General features: G+C 40.7%; 1 protein-coding gene across 4 annotated transcripts in view; it reads left to right on the top strand.

Moving 5' to 3' along the window:
- TFAP2B (transcription factor AP-2 beta) overlaps positions 1–26,117 on the top strand; it is a 138,334-nt gene that overhangs the window by 104,642 nt on the left and 7,575 nt on the right. For 2 of the 4 annotated variants that reach the window (XM_073586416.1, XM_073586417.1), the window contains exons 3-7: positions 12,231–12,288; positions 12,580–12,696; positions 20,093–20,312; positions 20,673–20,791; positions 25,341–25,482. In XM_073586416.1, the coding sequence (XP_073442517.1) occupies positions 12,231–12,288; positions 12,580–12,696; positions 20,093–20,312; positions 20,673–20,791; positions 25,341–25,482 (656 nt within the window). The remainder of the gene's footprint in view (positions 1–12,230; positions 12,289–12,579; positions 12,697–20,092; positions 20,313–20,672; positions 20,792–25,340; positions 25,483–26,117) is intronic. The other 2 variants (XM_073586418.1, XM_073586419.1) reach the window with 1 other exon arrangement.

Below are 26,117 nucleotides of genomic sequence, written 5' to 3'. Positions count from 1 at the left end.
TTTGGTGTGGCGTGCTGGGGTAGTGGCATATCAACCAGGGACAGGAATAGGCTGGACAAACTGATTAGAAGGGCCAGCTCTGTCCTGGGATGCCCCCTTGATCCAGTTCAGGAAGTAGGCGCCAGGAGGATACTGGCCAAGGTGAGCTACATGGTGCAGAATGATTCCCATCCCATGCATGAGACCGTGACAAAGATGTGCAGTACTGTCAGTGACCGGCTACTTCATCCTAAATGTGAGAGGGAGCGCTATCGAAAGTCCTTCCTTCCTGCTGTAGTTAGGCTGTATAACCAGCACTGTCCAAAACGGAGAACGACCCAAACAGTGAACTGATAGATCCAAAGTTGTGATAGTCCGGTTATATCTTTTTTTTTTCGTATATGTACCTACCTACTGTCAATGTAATGCCTTTATGCATCTGTATCTGTACTTGTTCCTGCCTTGCTGCTGTAATGCTCTGAATTTCCCCATGGTGGGACTATTAAAGGATTATCTTATCTTATCTTATCTTATATCCCGCTTTCTCAGTTCCACTTTGGATCTCGCAACTCTCCGGCGCCCCCCTAACTATCAGGTCAGTCAGGGAACTGCAGCTAGGATAATTAGTCGCCGGACCGGCTGCTTGTTGTGCACGGGCAACTAGACTACTGCAGTAAGGGAATTATCAATGCTGTGGCCTCAACCACACATTCAGCAATATAAGACCCTTCTGTACTGCCAGCTAGCCTCGCCAGCCGCGCTGACCACGCTGCCACCAGCCACGCTTTACTTAATCAAAGAGTTAATTAAGAGGGTCCGCGGCAAACCCCTGAAATTAGTAGCAATTATCTAAAAAAAGGCGCATAGTTCGTTTCTTAGAGCATGGAGACAGAGCTAATAGATTTTATCATTTATTCCCAAAAGAATGCGGGCAGTGATTACATAGATAAAAGTTGCTATAAAGTTGAGACATTACATATGTACAAATACAAATATAAAACAAAGTGGATGAAAGAACAGAAAGTAACACTCACATGTGCGTAGTTGGTATTAGGCAGACCATGTGGCTGGGGGAGGGGCGTATAACCAAACGTCTGCAGTCATCGGCACGTCTCTCTGGCAGGAGGACTCCAGCTTAACTAACTAACATTCCTTTCTGTGGAGATGGGCCAAATGCTATAGGGGAAGTGTCCCAGTGGATACACGGGCTGTTAAGGAGGGGGAAGGAGGGAAGCTGTAGGATCTGACTGGCTGAATTTCCAATCAGAGTGAAGTGGGAGATTTCTAGAAGGTTCTAGAAACATCATACTTTATAGACATTTTACATTACATACAGTATATACCGGCTGGTGGCTACAATGTATCACTCACAGTATACAGTATATACAGGCTGGTGACTACAATGTATCACTCACAGTATACAGTATATACAGGCTGGTGGCTACAATGTATCACTCACAGTATACAGTATATAGAGGCTGGTGACTACAATGTATCACTCACAGTATACTGTATATACAGGCTGGTGACTACAATGTATCACTCACAGTATACAGTATAAACAGGCTGGTGGCTACAATGTATCACTCACAGTATACAGTATATACAGGCTGGTTACTACAATGTATCACTCACAGTATACAGTATATACAGGCTGGTGACTACAATGTATCTCTCACAGTATTCAGTAAATACAGGCTGGGGACTACAATGTATCACTCACAGTATACAGTATATACAGGCTGCTGACTACAATGTATCACTCACAGTATACAGTATATACAGGCTGGTGACTACAATGTATCACTCACAGTATACAGTATATACAGGCTGGTGACTACAATGTATCTCTCACAGTATTCAGTAAATACAGGCTGATGACTACAATGTATCACACACAGTATACAGTATATACAGGCTGGTGACTACAATGTATCACTCACAGTATACAGTATATACAGGCTGGTGACTACAATGTATCACACACAGTATACAGTATATACAGGCTGGTGACTACAATGTATCACTCACAGTATACAGTATATACAGGCTGGTGACTACAATGTATCTCTCACAGTATTCTGTAAATACAGGCTGGTGACTACAATGTATCACTCACAGTATACAGTATATACAGGCTGGTGACTACAATGTATCACTCACAGTATACAGTATATACAGGCTGGTGACTACAATGTATCCCTCACAGTATACAGTATATACAGGCTGGTGACTACAATGTATCACTCACAGTATACAGTATATACAGGCTGGTGACTACAATGTATCACTCACAGTATACAGTATATACAGGCTGGTGACTACAATGTATCACTCACAGTATACAGTATATACAGGCTGGTAACTACAATGTATCACTCACAGTATACAGTATATACAGGCTGGTGACTACAATGTATCACTCACAGTATACAGTATATACAGGCTGGTGACTACAATGTATCACTCACAGTATACAGTATATACAGGCTGGTGACTACAATGTATCACTCACAGTATTCAGTATTCACAGATCATGTACAGACCTCCTATTGATGACACTGATAGTACATATAGTTAGGCATTTTATCTGTCCCTCACCTGAGCAAAACTTTGGTCTTGGAGCCTTCTATCTAAAGGCCCCGTCACACTTAGCGATGCACCAGCGATCCCGACAATGATATGACGTGGTCAGGATCGCTGGTGCATCGCTAAGTGGTCGCTAGTGAGCTGCCAAACAGGCAGATCTCACCAGTGACATAGCAGAGGTTGGCGGTCGTTACTTACCTGTCAGACGAGGCGATGAAGAAGTCCTCCCGCCCGCGTCCACGTTTTGCTCGTCGCCACAGCAGGAAGCTGACGACGAGAAACGGCCCAGGCCGTTCTCACACGATCAGCGATAATCAGCGGGGAGCCGGTCGGAGGGATCAGACATAGCAATATCGCTGCTGCGTCACAAAACCAGTGACATTACAGTGATATTGCTAGCTCTATCGCTTAGTGTGATGGGGCCTTGAGTATCTTAACCGAATCAAAGAGGCACCCAAGACCAGGGTTCACAAGTATGATCAGCCTACCAATCCCAACTCCACACTAATACACTGCTCAAAAAAATAAAGGGAACACTTAAACAACAGAATATAACTCCAAGCAAATCAAACTTCTGTGAAATCAAACTGTCCACTTAGGAAGCAACACTGATTGACAATCAATTTCACATGCTGCTGTACAAATGGAATAGATATCAGATGGAAATTATTGGCAATTATCAATACACCCTCAATAAAGGAATGGGTCTGGAGGTGAGGACCACAGACCACATCTCAGCACCAATGCTTTCTGGCTGATGTTTTGGTCTCTTTTGAATGTTGGTTGCGCTTTCACACTCATGGTAGCATGAGACGGACTCTACAACCCTCACAAGTGGCTCAGGTAGTGCAGCTCATCCAGGGTGGCACATTAACCCTAGTATGCATTTTGAGGGCCTTTTAGGCCCCCATGCTTACTTTTTTGCTATTATCTGCAAAATTACTTAAGTTAGAATTTTAAAACTCCAGGTAATCCTCAAGTATGTCGTTGTTGGTAATATCCAGTTGTTCATATAATTGTTTTCATAGGCATGTCGGTGTAAGGCTACTTTCACACCTGCGTTTTTGTGCGCTGCGTGCGCATAAAAAACTCATCATGCGCTTTTATGCGTTGTCTTGTTTTTTTGCGCATGGTTTTTTAAAAAAAACTCATGTGTTTTTTTGCGCTGACTTGCGCATGACCATGCGCACGTCAGTGCTCCCATAGACTATAATGTGTTTTGGGTGAATTTTGTGCGCATTGCGTGCGCATGCGTTTTTTTGAGACAGGCCGGACGCACAAAAAATGCAACAGGATGCATTTTGTGCGCCCGAGCGCACACTACAAAAAAACGCATGCGCATACAAACGCGTACAAACGCATGACTATGCGCACCCATGTATAGGAAAAAAACGGATGCGCATGTATGCGCAAAAACGCAGCGCAAAAAAATCCAAGTGTGAAAGCACCTAACAATGCTTTTTTGGTGAAAACCCCATGTAAACTGTGTTCCAAATTATTATGCAAAAAGAGTTTAGGAGTGATAAGGTTAGAATTTTTTTGTTTGTCATTTAAACTCATTGATGGTGATGTGTGTCAGGGCTCTTTATATCACTGAAAGCAATTGCAGATACCTATGCAAATTAGTTTAGCAGGTGTGTCCAAATAAAGGCAAGACTACTTAAGAAGGCTGTTCCACATTATTAAGCAGCCGACATTTTTTGCCAAACCGGGAAAGAAAAAGGATGTGTCGGCTGCTGAGAAGCAACAAATTGTGGAGTATTTAGGTCAAGGCGTGACTACAATCAACATTGCCAAGACACTTCATCGTGATCATCGCACCATCAAGAAGTAAATAGCTGATTCCCAGCACACACGTGTGCGTGCTGATAAGGAAAAATTGAGGACTCTTTCCAACAGGCAATTGCGTCAGGTTAAAAGAGCAGCTGCAAAAATGCCTTGTCATAGCAGCAGACAAGTTTTTGAAGCTGCTGGTGCCTCCAACGTCCCCCGAACAACAAGATGCAGGGTCCTTCAGAGGTTTGCAGCTGTGCGTAAGTCATCCTGTCGACCACCTCTGTCCACTGCACACAAGCAGAAACGGCTCCAGTGGGCCAAACGAGACATGAAGACTGATGAGTGCCGTGCAACGCTCGATGGTCCAGATGGATGGAGTGGAGAATGGCTGGTTGATGGACACCCCATGAAAACACGGCTAAGACGCCAACAAGGAGGAGGTGGAGTAATGTTTTGGGCTGGAATCATGGGGAGAGAGATTGTTGGCCCCTTTAGGATCACTGAAGGGGTAAAGATGAACTCCATAATCTATGTGGAGTTTCTAAAACAGCACTTCCTGCCATGGTTCAAGAGGAAGAACCGTGCTTTCCGCAGCAAGATCATTTTCATGCATGATAATGCACCGTCTCATGCTGCAAATAACACATCTGCATCTCTGGCTGCTATGGGCATAAAAGAGGACAAACTTATGGTGTGGCCACCATCTTCCCCGGACCTCCACCCCATTGAGAACCTCTGGAGCATCATCAAAAGGAGTGTCTATGATGGCGGGAGGCAGTTCACATCTCAGCAACAGCTCTGGGAGGGGTTTCTGTCCACATGCAAAACAATTGAAGCACAAACCATCCAAAAACTGACATTCAATGGACGAGAGAGTTCAGAAGCTTCTTTCCAACAAGGGGTCCTATGTGCAAATGTAACATCACCGAGAATAAAGTTCTGACTTGAAAACTGTTTGATTTCATTTTGTAATAAGCTGATAATGCTTATCATTTCACAACTGACCATTTTTTTGTTCAAAATAAAAAATAAAAAGGTTGAAAACTCTGCTGTGCATAATAATTTGGAACATGCATTTTGAGTGTTTCTTATTTTTAAAAATATACTGTTTTCATAGACAGTTTGTTCAAAAACATTGTGATTATACTAGAATAGTAGATGACTGGAAAATAACAATGACTGCAATTCATAGAGGAAATTTAGAGAAAATAGGAGGAAATATTTTTTGCACAATAATTTGGAACACAGTGTATTTTTTATCATGTTCTCAGTAGTGTTTGTGTCTCAAGTTACTTTATTTGTACTCAGCAATGCTGGTGGAGGGGCCAAGGTGTGGATAATGCCATATGAGGATGTCATGTGATTTTTGGAGGGAGAGAGAAGGCCATGACATCATCTCAGGTCCTTCTTTCTGAACACAGTAATGAGCTGTGTAGAGAGTAATGAGGACAGTATACACTGTGAGCTAATTGTGAAGGACCTGAGATAAGATAAGATTGTCCAATTTGTAAGGAACATATCTGTAAAGAAAATTCTTCCAAAAAAATAACTTGTCAAAATTGTTTGGAAGACTAATATAATAGAAAAGAAACATAATAGAAATGTAGCTGCAGCTAGTTTGGTATAGATTTATATGTGTTTTTGTGCGTTTTTTCATATGTTTGTGTGAAATTTGGAAAAAAAAAATTTTTGGTGTTTTCGGTGAAAAATTTTAATTAAAATGTTGGTTACTAATCATATTTTATTTAGCAGTTTTAAAATAAACTTGTAAAAGTTATATAAGTGTGTTTTCCATATGATTTGCCTAAAAGGCCCCCAATACGTTAATATGAAGATTTCTGATGTCACACATGCTAGGGTTAATGCGAGCAGTGGAAAGAAGGTTTGCTGTGTCTGTCAGTGTAGTGTCCAGAGGCTGGAAGCGCAACCAGGAGACAGGCAAGTACACCAAGAGTCGTGGAGAGGGCCATAGGATGGCAACAACCCAGCTGCAGGACCACTACCTCTGATAGTAAGGAGGAACAGGAGGAGCACTGCCAGAGCCCTGCAAAATGACCTCCAGCAGGCCACAAATGTGCATGTGTCTGCACAAATGGTTAGAAACTGACTCCATGAGGATGGTCTGAGGGCTTGACGTCCACAGATGGGGGTTCTGCTCACATCCCAACACCGTGCAGGATGCTTGGCATTTGCCACAGAACACCAGGATTGGCAAATTCGCCACTGGCGCACTGTGCTCTTCACAGACGTGACAGAGTCTGGAGACGCCGTGGAGAGCGATCTGCTGCCTGCAACATCTTTCAGAATGACTGGTTTGGCAGTGGGTCAGTAATGGTGTGGGGTGGCATTTCTTTGGAGGGCCGCACAGTCCTCCATGTGCTCACTAGAGGTAGTCTGATGGCCATTAGGTACCGAGAGGAGATCCTCAGACCTCTTGTGAGACCATTTGCTGATGCGGTTGGCCCTGGGTTACTCCTAATGCAGGACAATACCAGACTTCATGTGGCTGCAATGTGTCAGCAGTTCCTGCAAGATGAAGGCATTGAAGCTATGGACTGGCTCGCCTGTTCCCCAGACCTGAATCCGATTGAGCACATCTGGGACATCATGTCTCTCCATCCACCAACGTCATGTTGCATCACAGACTGTGCAGGAGTTGGCGGATGCTTTAGTCCAGGTTTGGGAGGAGTTCCCTCAGGAGACCATCCGCCTCCTCATCAGGAGCATGCCCAGGCATTGTACAGTGGGGAGGTCATACAGGCACGTGGAGGCCACACACAATACTGAGCATCTTTTCCTTGTCTTGAGGCATTTCCACTGAAGTTGGATTAGCCTGTAATTTGATTTTCCACTTTGATTTTGAGTATCATTCCAAATCCAGGCCTCCATGGGATATTCATTTTGATTTACATTGATAATTGTTATGTTTTATTGTTCTGAACACATTCCACTATGCAATGAATACAAATTTGCATCTGGAATATTTCACTCAGAGATATCTAGGATGTGGTATCTTAGTGTTCCCTTTATTTTTTGGAGCAGTGTAATAAGATCTCAACTATAGATCAGGTAAAGGTGACATATAGATGCTGTATAGATTACCAGTAGGTCCTTTATGGGCACCACAGGGTTAATCTCTACCTCTGACTTCTTTGGCTTCCATCAATCTGCATCATGCTGATTAACCCTTTCCTGACATGATTGCTGCTTGCCCCTTTACATAAAGCCCCTACATACAATCTAATGTCACAAGTCAAAAGCTCAGACGATATATGACATTCATAGCCAACATTTTTGGAAAAGAAGAGTTCCTGACAAGCAGCATTGCTGCTCCAGATCAGGGGCTGTCACCTCCCTCTGCCCATACACCAGCAGATCCCCTCTGCTCCTATAGTCGGGCTCTCCAGCAGTAATTACACCTCTCTGCAGTCTGTGGCATCTTCTTTCCTAATTAAATCTTTACGATGCTCTGAGTGACTATGAAGAGCCACCATGCTGGGCCCGTCTCCTCCATCAGGAGGCTGCGATCACCAGCAGACAGGACTCCTCTCATTAACTACAGCCCCTGCTCCGGGAGGTGGGGTGCAGGAGGAGGGTGGGGGTCGTGTACCTGGCCTCCCCCCTCCACAGCTCAATACACTGAGCTCATATCATGACAAGAGCTCGGGGTAGATATTAACTCTTTCCTGTTAACCATTCCGAGGCCAGCCCTGGAGCCATGACCCTGTGACCACTGACCACATTTTGGGTGACCCTGCTTCCAGGTCGCCTCTGATGCCGCCTGGTTCCCACATATTAGCGCTAACTGTAGAGAAGCAGAGCTACAGGGAATGACACTAGAGGGTTAACGACTTAGGGTCAGCGCTGCCAGGATGTCACAAGTGTGACCAGTGCCATAGAAAGCTGCGGTGTAGCATGCGGTACAGGCAGTGCTCTGCAAGCATGGGGCTGCTGGAGGACTACAATTCCCAGCATGGGAATTATCCATCTATTTTTTATTATCTATGTACTATCCATCTATTATCTATCTATCTATCTCTCTATCTCTCTCTATATCTATCTATCTATCTACTGTATATATCTATCTACTGTATCTATCTATCTACTGTATCTATCTATCGGTCTTCATTTTTTGGAATTATTTGGAGGATTGTTGGTTCATGCCTGGAAGGTTTTGGCACACCTATTACTGCATTGTTTGCTAGTGCTGCTTTCAATTCTCTTTTTTTTATCTATCGATTATCTATCGGTTCTCTATCTATGCATCATACTTTTTTTTATCTAGCCAATTTGTTACTCTGTCTACCGATTTCTATTTTTATTCTATTACTAGCTGAAGAGTCCGGCGTTGCCCAGGCTTAGTAACCATCTGTGGTTAGTTATAACAAATTATAATGATTATATTGCACATAAAAACCGTGTATCTAATCCTATCCTGTGTGATACTGACTGCTGAGCCGTGTATCTAATCCTATCCTGTGTGATACTGTCTGCTGAGTTGTGTGTCTAATCCTATCCTGTGTGACACTGACTGCTGAGCTGTGTATCTAATCCTATCCTGTGTGATACTGACTGCTGAGCCGTGAATCTAATCCTATCCTGTGTGATACTGACTGCTGAGCTGTGTATCTAATCCTATCCTGTGTGATACTGACTGCTGAGCCGTGTATCTAATCCTATCCTGTGTGATACTGACTGCTGAGCTGTGTATCTAATCCTATCCTGTGTGATACTGACTGCTGAGCCGTGAATCTAATCCTATCCTGTGTGATACTGACTGCTGAGCTGTGTATCTAATCCTATCCTGTGTGATACTGACTGCTGAGCCGTGTATCTAATCCTATCCTGTGTGATACTGACTGCTGAGCTGTGTATCTAATCCTATCCTGTGTGATACTGTCTGCTGAGCCGTGTATCTAATCCTATCCTGTGTGATACTGACTGCTGAGCTGTGTATCTAATCCTATCCTGTGTGATACTGACTGCTGAGCCGTGAATCTAATCCTATCCTGTGTGATACTGGGCTCCCCATGCAGTCTGTGTCAGAGGGTGGTCTGTGTTGGCACGGTAATAAATTGGTAATAAATTGTTATTTCCAGCTTTACAGAAGGACGATAACACCATAGAAATGATAAGAATAATAGGCCTCAGTTACCTCAACTGTCTACAAAGAAAACTGTTGCTGATAGCGACCAATCACAGCTCTGGGACAGTGTGGCGAGTTTTGAGTGGCGAGTTTTGCGTGGTTCGACTTTTATGTGGCGAGGTTGGTGTATGTGTGGTGAAATGTGTGCTGAGGGTGGTATATGTGGTGAAGTACGTGGTAGTGTGTGGCGCATTTTCTGTGTTCATATCCCCGTGTGTGGTGAGTATCCCATGTCAGGGCCCCACCTTAGAAACTGTACGGTATATACTCTTTGGCGCCATCGCTCTCATTCTTTCAGTCCCCCTTGTTCACATCTGGCAGCTGTCAATTTACCTCCAACACTTTCCCTTTCACTTTTTCCCCATTATGTAGATAGGGGCAAAATTGTTTGGTGAATTGGAACGCGCGGAATTAAAATTTCGCCTCACAACATAGCTTAGGACGCTCTCGGGGTCCAGACGTGTGACTGTGCCAAATTTTGTGGCTGTAGCTGCAACGGTGCGGATGCCAATCCCGGACATGCGCACACATACACTTGAGCTTTATATATTAGATTCTAGCTCCATTTTTTCCTTCTATCTATTATCTATCATCTGTCTGTTATCTATCTACCTATCTTCCATGTGAATATATATAAAGCATATAATTGTATGAAGACAGATATATAGTTAGATAATAGATAGATATTTAGAAAGATAGCTATTTAAAATAGTAGGAGACTGATGGAATAGTGCTTATAGTCAAAGAAAGATAATAGATAGTAGATAGATTTGTATATGATGCAGTCGTCCCTTTAATTTTGCCCTATAAGTGATATTATTTACTTTGTTAATGTGTCTTGTTTCATTAATTTCTGAAGCTTGTTCTGTCTTTTGTATCTAATACTATAGTGCAAGAGTTACTAATGTTTACCACTTGTTTGTCATCATCATTCTTCTCCTTTTTCGTCTTCTTTCTTTTCTTCTTCTTCTTCTTCTTCTTCTTCATAATAATAATAATAATAATAATAATAACTAATAGTAGGGCCTGAAGATGCTATTTAATTTAAATATTATAAAGCTTAGCTACTAATAATAACAATAATAATAATAGTAATAATAACACTTTCCTGATCTCATTTGATTCCCCATTTCTCCAGCTCCTCTTCTCTCCCTCCTCTCCTCCTCCTCCTCACACATTTCATTATATATAATTCATTAAACAACCAACATTTATTTTACAGCCCAACCTAAAATCGAAAAGAATCAAACCGAATTGATAAAAGCCAAGCACCCTCCTTCCTTCCTTCACTCCTTCATTCCATCTTTCCCTCCTTCCTTCCTTCTTTCCCTCCCTCTCTCCCTCCTTTCCTTCCTTCCCTCTTTACTTACTTCCTTCCCTCTTTCCTTCTCTCCTTCCTTCCCTCCTTCCTTCTTTCCTTCCGTCTTTCCTTTCTTCCTTTCTTCCTTCCTTCCCTCCTTCCTTCCTTCTTTCCCTCCTTCCTTCTCTCCTTCCTTCCTTCCCTCCTTCCTTTTTTCCTTCCCTCTTTCCTTTCTTCCTTCCTTCCCTCCTTCCTTCCTTCCTTCCTTCCTACCTTCTTTCCCTCCTTCCTTCTCTCCTTCCTTCCTTCCTTCTTTCCCTCCTTCCTTCCTTCCTTCCCTCTTCCCTCTTTACTTCCTTCCTTCCTTTTTTCCTTCCTTCCTTCCTTCCTTCCTTCCTTCCTTCCTTCCTTCTTTCCTTCCCTCTTTCCTTTCTTCCTTCCTTCCTCCCTTCCTTCCTTGCCTCCTTCCTTCCTTCCCTCCTTCCTTCTCTCCTTCCTTCTCTCCTTCCTTCCTTCCTTCCCTCCTTCCTTACTTCTTTCCTTCCTTCCTTTCCTGCCTTCTTTCTTTCTTTCTTTCTTCCTTCCTTTCCTGCCTCCTTCCTTCTTTCCCTCCTTCCTTCTCTCCTTCCTTCCTTCCTTCCTTCTTTCCTTCCCTCTTTCCTTTCTTCCTTTCTTCCTTCCTTCCTTTCTCCCTTCCTTCCCTCTTTCCTTCCTTCCCTCCTTCCTTCCTTCCCTCTTTACTTCCTTCCTTTTTTCCTTCCTTCCTTTCTTCCCTCCTTCCTTCTTTCCTTCCCTCTTTCCTTTCTTCCTTCCTCCCTTCCTTCCTTCCCTCCTTCCTTCTTTCCTTCCCTCCTTCCTTCCTTCCCTTCTTCCTTCCTTCCTTCTTTCCCTCTTTCCTTACTTCTTTCCTTCCCTCCTTCCTTCCTTCCCTTCTTCCTTCCTTCCTTCTTTCCCTCTTTCCTTACTTCTTTCCTTCCTTCCTTCCTTTCCTGCCTTCTTTCTTTCTTTCTTTCTTTCTTCCCTCCTTCTTTCTTTCTTTCTTTCTTTCTTCCTTCCTTCCCTCCTTCCTTTCTTATTTCCTTTCTTCCTTCCTTCCAATACTGGGAGATTTATTCATATTTCTATGGGCATTTCTTGGCACGGAGCCTGCGCGTTATATGCGGAGAGGAGCACACGGAGCGCATTGATTCCGCATAGATTGCAGAATCCTCGGTGTAATTCAATGTTTAACACGATACGAGGAGGCTCCGCACCTCCTGACTCTTCATCTTTCATTATTATCATCTGGAGATATTTCATCTCCACTCAGTGTCCATATGTCCTGGCGGGCTAATATAAATGGAAATGTGCGCAGCGCCTCATGATTTATATATTCTCCTATATATTATGGTTTAATATCCCTCCTCGTGCCGCTGTTAATCTCTCGGTTTATATTCACAGGCAGTGGAAGATGCTAATAATGCCATGAATCTGCTGGACCAGTCAGTCATCAAGAAAGGTAGGTGTTATTGTAATATCAATTATTATAATATCAATGATGAAATAGAAAGAGGCCGTGCATAAATATTAATTCTCCCAATTCTGCCTTTAAGTCGATTCTGAAAAATGCCCCTTTAAGAAACCAAAATGGCGGCTCTCCTGTAAGGAGGAATATTCGGCTTAATAATTATACATTATCAAAGTTAAGTGCAGGATGCGTTTTGTTGCTTGGAAATAAAGTATTTTTTTCAATGTAATTGATATCTTTAAATTTTTTATTTTTGTCCCTTTAAAAAAATATGTCCGACAGTTAAATTGAATTTCCCTGATAACACGGCGGCCATTAATGACTGGAGACACATGGAGATTCTGATTGATGTCCCCTCCGAGTGTGAGCTCGGCACCAATGTTTGCGGTCTCTACAGCTGTAAGCAAAAGAATTAACTAATGAAATGGAATCACAGTCCCGCACTTCGGGCTGATCGCCGTCTACTCATTGTTCTCCTGTGTGACAAACACTGAGGATGAGGAGGATTGGGGGATAAGCGGAGCCGGGTGGGATTGTCAGGAGAAGCCATGAAATGGATCACAGAGAATCACACAGATCATCTCCAGAGTATGATGGGAGGGGCGGAAGACGCAGGAGAGCCTAGGAGCCTGTGCACACAGGCGGTAATGGGGCCGACAATCCACCCATGGAACCTGCTAATAGGCCAGGGCAGATATATATATATATACAGTATTCCTATCTATCTATTATCTATCATCTATGTATTATCTATCGATCATCTATCTATTATCTATCATCTATTATCTATTATATATCTATCTATTATCTATCTATTACCTATCTATCTATTATCTATCGATCTATCTATGTATTATATATTTATCTGTCATCTATTATCTATATATCTATCTATCTATCTGTCATCTATTATCTATCTATCTATCATCTATCTATGTATTATCTATCGATCTATGTATTATATATTTATCTGTCATCTATTATCTATATATCTATCTATCTATCTATCTGTCATCTATTATCTATCTATCTATCTATCATCTATCTATGTATTATCTATCTATCATCTATTATCTATCTATTATCTATCATCTATTATCTATTATATATCTATCTATTATCTATCTATCTATCTATCTATTATCTATCGACCTATTATCTATCGATCTATCTATCTATGTATTATATATTTATCTGTCATCTATTATCTATCTATCTATCTATCTGTCATCTATTATCTATCTATCTATATCTATGTATTATCTATCTGTCATCTATTATCTATCTATCTATCGATCTATCTATGTATTACATATTTATCTGTCATCTATTATCTATCTATCTATCTGTCATCTATTATCTATCTATCTGTCATCTATTATCTATCTATGTATTATCTGTCTATCCTCTCTCTCTCTATAGATGTGGTACATGATACATACACTGTGTTATTATGAGGCATACAGCGGATCCCTCTTTGGTTTGGGGTAAACCTGTTGAGTCTTCGCAGTTCTTTTCCCATGGTTGGCAGGACAGGAGGCATGCTGGGACTTCTGGTACCTGGAGATGTGGAGGGTCATGTGACTCATGTTCTGATGACTCTGTCAGAATGGAGCTTTATAAAGTGGATAAAATAAATCTCTACAAACGTTCTATGTATTATCTATCTATTATCTATCATCTATTATCTATTATCTATCTATTATCTATCTATCTATCTATCTATCTATCTATCTATTATCTATCGACCTATTATCTATCGATCTATCTATCTGTGTATTATATATTTATCTGTCATCTATTATCTATCTATCTATCTGTCATCTATTATCTATCTATCATCTATCTATCTGTCATCTATTATCTATCTATCTATCTATATCTATGTATTATCTATCTGTCATCTATTATCTATCTATCTATCGATCTATCTATGTATTACATATTTATCTGTCATCTATTATCTATCTATCTGTCATCTATTATCTATCTATCATCTATCTATCTATCTATCTATCTATCTGTCATCTATTATCTATCTATCTGTCTATCTATTATCTATTATCTATCTATGTATTATCTATGTATTATCTGTCTATCCTCTCTCTCTCTATAGATGTGGTACATGATACATACACTGTGTTATTATGAGGCATACAGCGGATCCCTCTTTGGTTTGGGGTAAACCTGTTGAGTCTTCGCAGTTCTTTTCCCATGGTTGGCAGGACAGGAGGCATGCTGGGACTTCTGGTACCTGGAGATGTGGAGGGTCATGTGACTCATGTTCTGATGACTCTGTCAGAATGGAGCTTTATAAAGTGGATAAAATAAATCTCTACAAACGTTCTATAGTTATCTCTGACCCCTCTATAGGTCACACGCCTCCATACACACCTATGCACAGCACACAGACATGCAGGCGCAGGCAGATAGGCGCATGCGCACTCAGAAACCCGTGTGCACACATATACGTGCGTGTGGGAATTTACATGCGAGTGAACACATTAATGCGTGTGTGTATATATATATATTCTGGCTGGTAATGTGTAATTGTGTGTATATATACACTTTGTTGGCGGGAACCATTCGTTTCGTTTCTTTTTAGGCTTCTCTCCTTTATTTCTATGATTTATAGTCAGGTGTCGTTAATGCTGAAAGAAGTAAAGTCGGGTCAGGTTCACACTGCGCGTCTCCGACATCTAGGAAGACTTATTTTTCTATGTAATTAAGCTTCGGCAAAAAAAACGTATAAAAACCTTCCAACAGAGCTTTTATTTCCCTTTTTTACACAAGGGTTTGAATCAATTTTTTTCAAATCTTCAGGACTCAGGTTTTATTTTAAGCTGAGAAAAAAAAAAAAATCACAGCCTAGTGTGAACTGAGCCCTATTCCTGCACTGTGTGGGGAGGAACCGCGGAGAAGTCTGCGATTCTGGGCTCAAAAGTGGAGAAAAACAACAACATAATATGCATAAAACAAGAAAGAAAGAAAATAAAAGTGGAGAAAAACAAACAACAAAGTGGAGAAAACAACAACATAATATGCATAAAACAAGAAAGAAAGAAAATAAAAGTGGAGAAAAACAAACAACAAAGTGGAGAAAACAACAACATAATATGCATAAAACAAGAAAGAAAGAAAATAAAAGTGGAGAAAAACAAACAACAAAGTGGAGAAAACAACAACATAATATGCATAAAACAAGAAAGAAAGAAAATAAAAGTGGAGAAAAACAAACAACAAAGTGGAGAAAACAACAACATAATATGCATAAAACAAGAAAGAAAGAACATAAAACAAACCCTGCAAAATCTCCTATATTTTTACAAGATGGAAAATAAAACGCAGCGTTATTGATCCCCGCTGGATCTGTAGACTGAACGAAAACCAAGGAGCAACCTGACAGGGAGGACACATTATTTTCTCTGGATTTATTTTAATTATTTTAGTACCAAAAATAAAGTCAGCAAACCCCATATTCTACCTGATCCAATCTGTGCAGCACTGACCCCAGAGGCTGCAGACATGAGCCCCCTGCCAGAGAACAAGGGGGCAAGAAGGATTCTCCTGGAAAACGAGAGCTGCCAGCTGGACAGTCATGTTAACCCCTCATTTCCCAATCATTCAGGTCAGAGTCAGGCTCTGTGCACACCGAGGATTATTATTTTTTTTCGAAAAAGAATATGAGAGTCAAGAGTTTTCAGATTTGAAGAAGTTCCTCTTAATTTCCGCTCAGGTTCTAAAAAAAAACAAAAACCTCTCTGTGCATATAAATTTATATAGAAAGCAAAAAAAAAATAATAAAAGAGAAAAAAAAATATAGTAGATGATCAACAAAAACTATTTATTTTTGCATCCGACAATATATAAAATGGTAAATTAGAAAACGAACAAGGAGTAAAAAAAAAATACACAAATTATATATATATATAGTATTTTCATGGTCCTGGAAATAGGAGCAGATATAATCAAAGATTAAAAAATAAGCATCAACAGACAGAAATCAATCCATCAATTGTTCAATTAGCTTTACAAGAAATAATAATAATAATGATAATAATGTAATAATGATAATGCTGCTACAATTAATGATATTAATGCTAATAGCAATCATTCTAATAATAATTATTATTGTATTATTATTAATATATTTTTTAATTATTATAACTATTATTATTTTATTACTATTTTTTATCATTATTTTATTATTATTTTTATCATTATTTCATTATTATATTATTATTCATGTTATATTATTAAAACTATTCATATTATTATTATGATTATTATGATTATTATTACTACTGTGTGACTCTGCCCTTCACCTCCATGTCCCAGGCTGGTTCCTCAGCTCCACCTCAAGTTTTCGATGTTTTTTGCTGCTGCTATAAAATATGTCGCGATATCCCGGCTTCTTCTTCCTCCTCCTAGCAAAACTTTCCTCCAGCCCTCCTTTCTCGGATGCGGCAATACATTTGTGACACTTATTATTCCACCTGCAGGAAGGGGTTAACGAGGAATGAATGCGACTCATCTGCTGTGCAATGCTGCGACATTCATGCGGCACAGTACAGCGCAGGGCTCCGCCATGAGGACGATGATGATGATGATGATGATGATGATGAGCAGGATGATGGCTTCTTCTCCCCCTCATCCTCCTCACTCCTCAGGAGTCAGAGATGAAGGGCGAGGCCAGGAGAACCCTTCTCAGACCGGGGCTGGTGCTGGGGGTGCAGAGCAGGGGGGGTGAAGTCCGGCTGTCACTGTGCGCTGCTGAGCGCCGCTCTTCCATGTGAGGGCTGTGGGAGCATTTCTGGTGTTGTCAGGGTCTTGCTGAGACTTGTAGTTCCACTCTCTGCACAGTCCGCGTTGGTCGCTCCTCGAGGAGGGGTCTCCTATTCCCACTGATACCGAGAGGTTGTGGTGGGAGAACAGCACCAACATGTGTCAGGAAATGTCGCACCTGCCTCTGACACCAGAAATATATCGCGACAGGGTCATCCACCTCTTCTTGTCGGTCTGCAGTAAATGTCGCACATCGTGGAATGCTGAGACTTGTAGTTCTTGCCATCGCTTATAGGTAAAATGAAGTTTCTTTTCCAGTGTCCGGGGTCACAGCATCCTGCGACTTGTAGTTCCTCCTCTGCGGAGGGGCTCCTGTGTCCGCGCCTGTTCCTCCCCCCTCGTTATACCGCGGCTTCTGAGCTGTTCCCAGAAGAGAGGAGCAGCCTGAGAAACGAGCGCTCCCGAGCTCGGTCAAGGCGAATTTTCGGTAGGAGCCATTAATGCCACATAGTCAGGGGCCCTGGGGTGCATGAGCGCCCCCATCAGGAGGCCGAGACCGGGGGATAATGGAAGGGGCAATCAACAGCTACGGATTGGCAGAGGGGGGGTTAATACGATTTGGAGGGGCCATCAATAAAAGCAATAATGAGGAACCGATCCACAGTCCACGCAGGAAGAAGCCGTGGAAATGTCCCTGTCATCACTGCAGGGGACAGCACCGCGTAATAACGGGGGACACACACCAGAAGAGGGAGGAATAACTACTACAATATTCATGATTACTATACTAATTCTCATCATTGTTACTACAATTATTAATAGTATAATAATAATAATCTTTATTTTTATTTATAATAATAATAATAATAATAATAATAATAATAATAATAATAATAATAATAATGATAATAATAATAAAATAGTAATAATAATGATAATAATAATAATGATAATAATAAAGATAATAATAAAATTGTAATAATAATAATAATGATGATAATAATAATAATAATGATAATAAAAATGATAATAATAATAATAATGATAACAATAATAATAATAATAATAATAATAATAATGATAATAATAATAAAAATAATAATAATTATTATTATTTTTATTGTTTTCAACATCATCGAATATGATAATATAATCTTTTGTTAATTGTTTTTTCATCATTTTAATATATTAAAAATAATGAACACATCTATTGCAATATGGGATAATAATAATAATAGCAACAACATCTCTTTTATTATGTTGTTGTGTTTCTTACCAATATTCACAGAACATAATAATATAATTGATCTTTATTTTCTCGTTTTATCATTTACTAATAAATAACTCAACATGAACTAAATATAGCAATAGTAATAATCGTGCGTTATATTTTTATAACTGTAATTTATCATCTATAGTAATACAAGATTGTGTTAACCCTTGATTCTAGTGGGATTGTTTACTAGTAAATAACACATGTATGGCAATATGAAATAATATTGGGAACAATAGAAATGATATCTATATACTAAATAATAACTGCTGTGATTGGTAACTATAGAGTCATTATTATAGATTATTACTACAAATATACAAATATAATATCTGTAGCATACTTTGTATCATGACTATAATTTATTTGATTATTTTCTTAATTTAATATTATTTATTTGTTTCATACATCACTGTTATGTTTTGGATATTATTATTATTATTATATTTTTCATTGTTTAGTCTCTTTCTTGTCAGTACTCTCTCCTCCATGCCTGTTTATCACACCCCGGCTCTGGCTGACAGCACTTATTGCGGTGTCATTATTACACCTCTTCTGCTTACAGTTCATACATTTCCCTTCTGGATCTTTCATTAACTGTAATTCTGAATAATTAAACATAAGAGTCGCCCATGTTGTCAGAGACAGGAGTCCCAGCAAGCCCCCCTCCAGGTCTGTGTACTGGGGTCCCCACTGCAGGCTGAGCGGGTAACATCTCCCCTGCCCTGGTGGGTGGAGGCAGTGTGTGCAGGAAGGGGTTAATGGGTGCGGAGCGCCCGCGGGCCCCGGCGGCAGCTCTGCCCCTGCGGGGGTCTCCGGGCTCCATCTCCCCCCAGAGCGGAGAACACTGCGCTCATAATTACTGACAAACCAAGCGACCCCCCAAATTACCGCATGTGTCACCCTGCACACACCGTGCGCCGAGCTGCGGCTTCTGCTGGGAACACTCAGCTCACTGTCCATGCGACTTTTATCTCTTGTGTTTCATATGATGTATTGCTTTTTAATTATTTAATTGTATTTATTAAATGGTACTGTCATTTATTATCTATCTATTATCTATCTATCTATCTATCTATCTACCTACCTACCGTATCTATCTATTATCTATCTATGTATTATCTGTTATCTATCTATCTATATATTATCTATCTATCTATATATAATCTATCTATCTATCTGTTATCTATCTATCTATTATCTATCTATTATCTATCTATCTATCATCTATCTATCTATCTACTGTATCTATCTATTATCTATCTATCTGTTATCTATCTATTATCTATCTATCTATCATCTATCTATTTATTATCTATCTATCTATCTATTATCTATCTATTATCTATCTATGTATTATCTGTTATCTATCTATCTATATATATTATCTATCTATCTATATATAATCTATCTATCTATCTGTTATCTATCTATTATCTATCTATTATCTATCTATCTATCATCTATCTATCTATCTACTGTATCTATCTATTATCTATCTATCTGTTATCTATCTATTATCTATCTATCTATTATCTATCTATCATCTATCTATTTATTATCTATCTATCTATCTATCTATCTATCTATCTATCTATCTATCTATTATCTATCTATCTATCTATCTATTATCTATCTATCTATCTATCTATCTATCTCTCTATCTATCTATCTATCTCTCTATCCCTCTCTCTCTCCCGGTGTTGGGCTCTAACCCTCTGCTTTGTGTCTCCGCAGTCCCCGTGCCCCCCAAGTCTGTGACCTCCCTGATGATGAGTAAGGATGGCTTCCTGGGGGGGATGTCGGTGAACGCCGGGGAGGTCTTCTGCTCGGTTCCCGGCCGCCTGTCCTTACTCAGCTCCACATCCAAATACAAAGTGACGGTGGGAGAAGTGCAGCGCCGCCTGTCCCCCCCCGAGTGTCTGAACGCCTCCCTGCTGGGGGGGGTGCTGAGGAGGTGAGGCCGGCAGCGCAGGGGTTACACTGCCACATACCATGTGACACACACACCGGGGTGGACTACAACTCCCAGCAGGACAGGCTGTGTGGCAGGTTTCAGAGGCGCTGACTCGTTTCCAGAATTTCCCTACAAGCTGCAAAAGAAACATCAGCTGCGGCGGAACTACAAGTCGCAGCTCGCCATGCCTCGTGCTCTCGTGCTGAGACTTGTAGTTCTTTGCGGCTCTTTGATATTAGTAAATGTGCGGCTCATTGCGTCATCAACAACAACAACAACAACAACAACAACAACAACAACAACAACAACAACAACAACAACAACAACAACAACAACAACAACTGTATTTTATGTCCTCAGGGCAAAGTCAAAAAATGGTGGAAGATCCTTAAGGGAAAGACTGGAGAAAATCGGGTTGAATTTGCCAGCGGGAAGACGCAAGGCTGCAAACGTCACCCTGCTGACGTCACTGGTGGAAGGTGAGAAGAAGTAATAGTCTGACGTCACAGCGCAGGGAGGAGCCCCCCAATAACCAGCGCTATACACCATGTGCAATGATGGCGCAACCCTGCCACCTGTTATCATAAGAGAAATACCTTCTGTCTATCTATCTATCTATGTATCTATCTATCTATCTATCTATCTATCTATCTATCTATATATATCCATCTATCTATCTATTATCTATCTATCATCTATCTATCTATCTATCTATTATCTCTCTATCTATCTATCTATCTATTATCCATCTATCATCTATCTATCTATCTATCTATCTATATATCTATTATCTATCTATCTTTCTATCTATCTATTATCTATCTATTATCTGTTATCTATCTATCTATTATCTATCTATCTATCTATCTATCTATCTATCTATCATGTATCTATCTATTATCTATCTATCTATCTATTATCTATCTATCTATTTATCTATCTATTATCTATCTATCTATTATCTATCTATCTATCTATTATCTATCTATCTATTATCTATCTATCTATCTATCTATCTATCTATCTATCTATCTATTATCTATCTATCTCTCTCTCTCTCTGTCTCTCTCTGTCTTTCCATCACTTCTGCTGGTTCTCACCCCTCACTTTCCCTCTCGTCCTCCTGCACACAGTCTGTGTGGATAGTCCTTGTGGTTGTCTTCTGCAGTGTCCCCACTTTCCTTAGGTTATGTAACACTTTGATTCCGGAGGTTTCTCTCCCAGTCTCCGGTCAGCGCCGTCTTCTGAGGCCATCGCTGGCTGCACTTTCTTTCTGTGGTGCATTAGGAATAGTGACAGCGAGAAACCTGAGAGCAGAAAGAGCGAATCATCTTTTTTTTTTATATAGCGCTAACATATTCCGCAGCGCTTCACAGTTTGCACACATTATCATCACTGTCCCCGATGGGGCTCACAATCTAAATTCCCTATCAGTATGTCTTTGGAGTGTGGGAGGAAACCGGAGAACCCGGAGGAAACCCACGCAAACACGGGGAGAACATACAAACTCCTCGCAGATGTTGTCCTTGGTGGGATTTGGACTCAGGACTCCAGCGCTTCATACAGTGCTAACCACTGAGCCACCCCTAGCAAACGAGCGGTGTTAGGCCTCAATAATGCTACAATTATTATTATTTTACTAATATAATGATATTATAGATGGATATTATTATAATTATTTTCACTGCTATTTTGTTTTTTTACTATTACATTTATTACTATTATTACACTTTATTAATATATTTTTTTCCTGTTTTTTTATTTGGATTACTTTTATTACATTTACTATTATTAATACTATTTACTTTATATTATTATTTTTATTATTATTATCATTACTATTATTAAGACTGGCATCTATTATTTTTTTTTCTTGTCATCAATATTACTGTCATTATAGTTTTCGGTATTATTCCTTTAATCACTATTAACGTATTCTCATCAGTTCTTGTAGGGCGGAGCTGTGCTTTTTGCACTCTAATAATAATAATAATAATAATAATAATAATAATAATATCATTCTTTGCTCACGCCTCAGTCTGCCAGGTCATTGAAAGATCACAGAAAAGTCTATCAGATGGAGTTTCTATTTATCAGTTTATGATGAAAGTTCCCCCATTTGTGCAGCTCTCACGTGACGCTCGGGGGTGCTGCTCAGTCTTTGTTTTTGCAGCACCCCCAGTGGTGATGGGCGCAGGTTCTACCTCTGAAGCATGTGGATTGTGCATTATGATGAGTTATCGGACTGCGCAGAGCCCTGATACTGTCCTCGCACAGGGGCCGCTCGTGTCTGTCTCCGCTCCTGTGGTGAGGTATACTATTGCAGGTAGTCGCTGCCTCCAGATCTGATCTCCTCCTATTGGTCTAAGGCCATGTGCACACGCTGCAGTTTTTGCTGCGGATCCGCTGCGGTTTTGGCCGCAGCAGTTCTGCAGACAGTGTACAGTAGCATGTTATCCTATGTGATTTACATTCCTCTGTGCACACGCTGCGGATTTTTAACTGCGGAAAAGCTGCGGTTTTGAATCCGCAGAAAGAAATGACATGTGACTTCTTTTCTGCGGATTCTGCTGTGGTTTACCATCTCCTCCATTGTAGAGGTGATAAACCGCAGGGAAAACCGCAGGCCAATCCGCAGCAGAATCCGCTGCGTGTGCACATAGCCTAAGGATCCTACCTGTGGTTTACATTTGTCAGCTTTTGGCCACTAAGAGTTTCATTTTATAAATATTAGGTCTACGGTCCCATCATAGAAAGGTAGGCCTTGCCATGGCTGGTGGGCTCTCATGAATTGGCTAATTTTTACACTAAGTACCTTAATTTTATGAGTATATTAATGTAAAATAATTCATAAGTTCAATATTTGCAAATATCTGAAGGCGCATAGTGCCTATCTATCTATCTATCTATCTATCTATCTATCTATCTATCTATCTATCTATCTATCCATCTATCTATCTATCTATCTATCTATCTATCTATCTATCTATCTATCTATCTATCTATCCAGGCTCGGACTGGCCCATAGGGTAACAGGAGAAACCCCCGGTGGGCCCCTGTGCAGATCTGGGCCACCAACACCACTGTATGGCACTACTTGGCATAATTCACTTGGTTCACTTTGCACAGAAAACTACAGCATCTCATCATTGATTAACTAAAGTACCCAGTTTATTATTACATAGAGATATAGGTAAATTTGTGAACGAGGGTCATGTAATATTTATATACAGGTGTATATACAGGTGAAAAGTGGGCCCCCAAAGTCAATGTTACTGGTGGGCCCTATCTATCTATCTATCTATCTACAGTTGTGCTCAAAAGTTTACATACTCCGGCAGAATTTTTGCTTTCTTGGCCCTTTTTCAGAGAATATGAATGAGCAGCCTTGCAGCGCTGGGGTCCTGGGTTCAAATCCCACCAAGGACAACATCTGCAAGGAGTTTGTATGTTCTCCCCGTGTTTGTGTGAGTTTCTTCCCACATTCCAAAGAGATACTGATAGGGAATTTAGATTAAGAGCCCCATTGGGGACAGTGCCAAAAATGTCTGTAAAGCACTATGGAATTAATGGCGTTATATAAATGAGTAAAATAAATAAAAATAACACCAGACCTTTTTTTCCACTCATGGTTAGTGGTTGGGTGAAGTCATTTATTGACAGACTACTGTGTTTTCTCTTTTTGAATCATAATGACAACCTAAAAACATCCAAATGACCCTGATCAAAAGCTCACATACCCCATTTTTTAATACCATGTATTTCCCCCTATAACATCAATGACAACTTGAAGTCTTTTGAGGAAGTTGTGGATGAGGTTCTTTATTTTCTCAGATGGTAAAGCTGCCCACTCTTCTTGAAAAAAGCCGTCAGTTCCTGTAAATTCCTGGGCTGTCTAGCATGAGCTGCATGCTTGAGATCTCCACAGACTGGCTCAATGATATTGAGGTCAGGAGACTGAGATGGCCACTCCAGAACCTTCACTTCGTTCTGCTGTGGCCAATGACAGGCCGACTTGACCTTGTGTTTTGTCATGTCAAAACGTCTCAGCACGTCCCATGCGCAGCTTCCAGGCTGATGATTGCAAATTTACCTCCAGTATTTGCTGATAACGTGCTGCATTCATCTTTCCTTTAACTTTGACCAAGTTTCCTGTGCCTTTGTAGCTCACACATCCCTAAAACATCAGCGATCCACCTCCATGCTTTACAGTAGGAACTGTGTTCCTTTCATCATAGGCCTTGTTGACCTCACTCCAAACGTAACGTTTATGGTTGTGGCCAAAAAGTTCAATTTTGGTCTCATCACTCCAAATTACCTTGTTCCAGGAGTTTTGAGGCTTGTCTCTATGCTGTTTTGCGTATTGTAGGCGAGATACTTTGTGGCATTTGCGCAGTAATGGCTTTTTTTTCTGGCGACTACACCATGCAGCCCATTTTTCTTCAAGTGCCTCCTTATTGTGCATCTTGAAACAGCCACACTGTCTGTCTGTCTGTCTGTCTGTATGTCTGTCTGTCTGTCTGTCTGTCTGTCTGTCTATCTATCTATCTATCTATCTATCTATCTATCTCATATCTATGCATGTCTTTATTTGTATGGAAACCTATGATGTGCAGGATGAATGTGAACATACTATGGGATCCGGTCTCTCATCAGTTTCTTTCTGGTGTTTTGTCGTCACGCTGGAGGGCAAAGATAGACAAATGGCCAAACAGGTGGAAATTAGGTCTGAGTTGTATCAGGATCAGTATTCTTTTGCCTCAACTGATGCAGACATGTTCTTTGTTATCCACATTTTACACCAGCTTAATCTGCTGGATCGAAAAACTCAACGTGCAGTTTTTTATTTTTAATGAGCTTCCTTGAAGGGTCCGACACAGCACGGGTGAGATCAGTTCTTACACCCGCAGTGATACACCAAAGGGGATAAATACTGGACAGCCGTAGGGTGTTGTGTTCTACAGTCCATACACCGGTTCTATACGTGGACGTGCCACCTCTGACCACACAATTATACGTTCCCCACAGGTGAAGCTGTCCATCTCGCTCGGGATTTTGGCTACATCTGTGAAACTGAATTTCCAGCCAAGGCGGTGTCGGAATACTTGAATAGACAGCACACGGACCCTACTGATCTGCACTCCAGAAAGAATATGCTGCTGGCTACAAAGTAAGTGCCAAGTTCTGTGCTATGACAGGGACCTGAACATCTGCCTGTCCCTGCTCTGAGGTCTCTCCAAATTCCTCCTAGTTCCAGCTACACCCCTCCATGTTCTGCTTCCTCACTGTCTTCTTTTACTTTGCAAATATCCAGCTTGTTGATCCTGTGGTTCCTTCCTGGGGGTCTCAGTCCTGCACCTCTACTAGTTTAGGGACTGGATTACAGTTCTGGAGCTTTTGGTTCTGCAGCCCCCAATGTTTTGAGATCAGGTCTCAATGATGCAGTCTATTATTTTTGGAATAAGGGTCTTTCTTCTGCAGTAGTGATGAGTGAGTATACTTGTTGCTCAGGTTTTCCCAAGCATGCTCTGGTGTCCTCCGAGTATTTTGGCGTGCTCGGAGATTTAGTTTGTGTTGACGCAGCTGCATGATTTGTGGCTGCTAGACAGCCTGAATACATGTGGGGATTCCCTAACAAACAGGCATTCCTCACATGTATTCAGGCTGTCAAGCAGCCACAAATCATGCAGCTGCGTCAACACAAACTAAATCTCCGAGCACGCCAAAATACTCGGAGGACACCAGAGCATGCTCGGGAAAACCCAAGCAATGAGTATAATCGCTCATCACTACTCTGCCGCCTTT

This window comes from Dendrobates tinctorius, unplaced genomic scaffold, assembly GCF_039654945.1.
Source record: "Dendrobates tinctorius isolate UK_male_01 unplaced genomic scaffold, ASM3965494v1 ptg000093l, whole genome shotgun sequence".
Lineage (NCBI taxonomy): Eukaryota > Metazoa > Chordata > Amphibia > Anura > Dendrobatidae > Dendrobates > Dendrobates tinctorius.
This window is presented reverse-complemented; position numbering and strand designations above follow the sequence as displayed.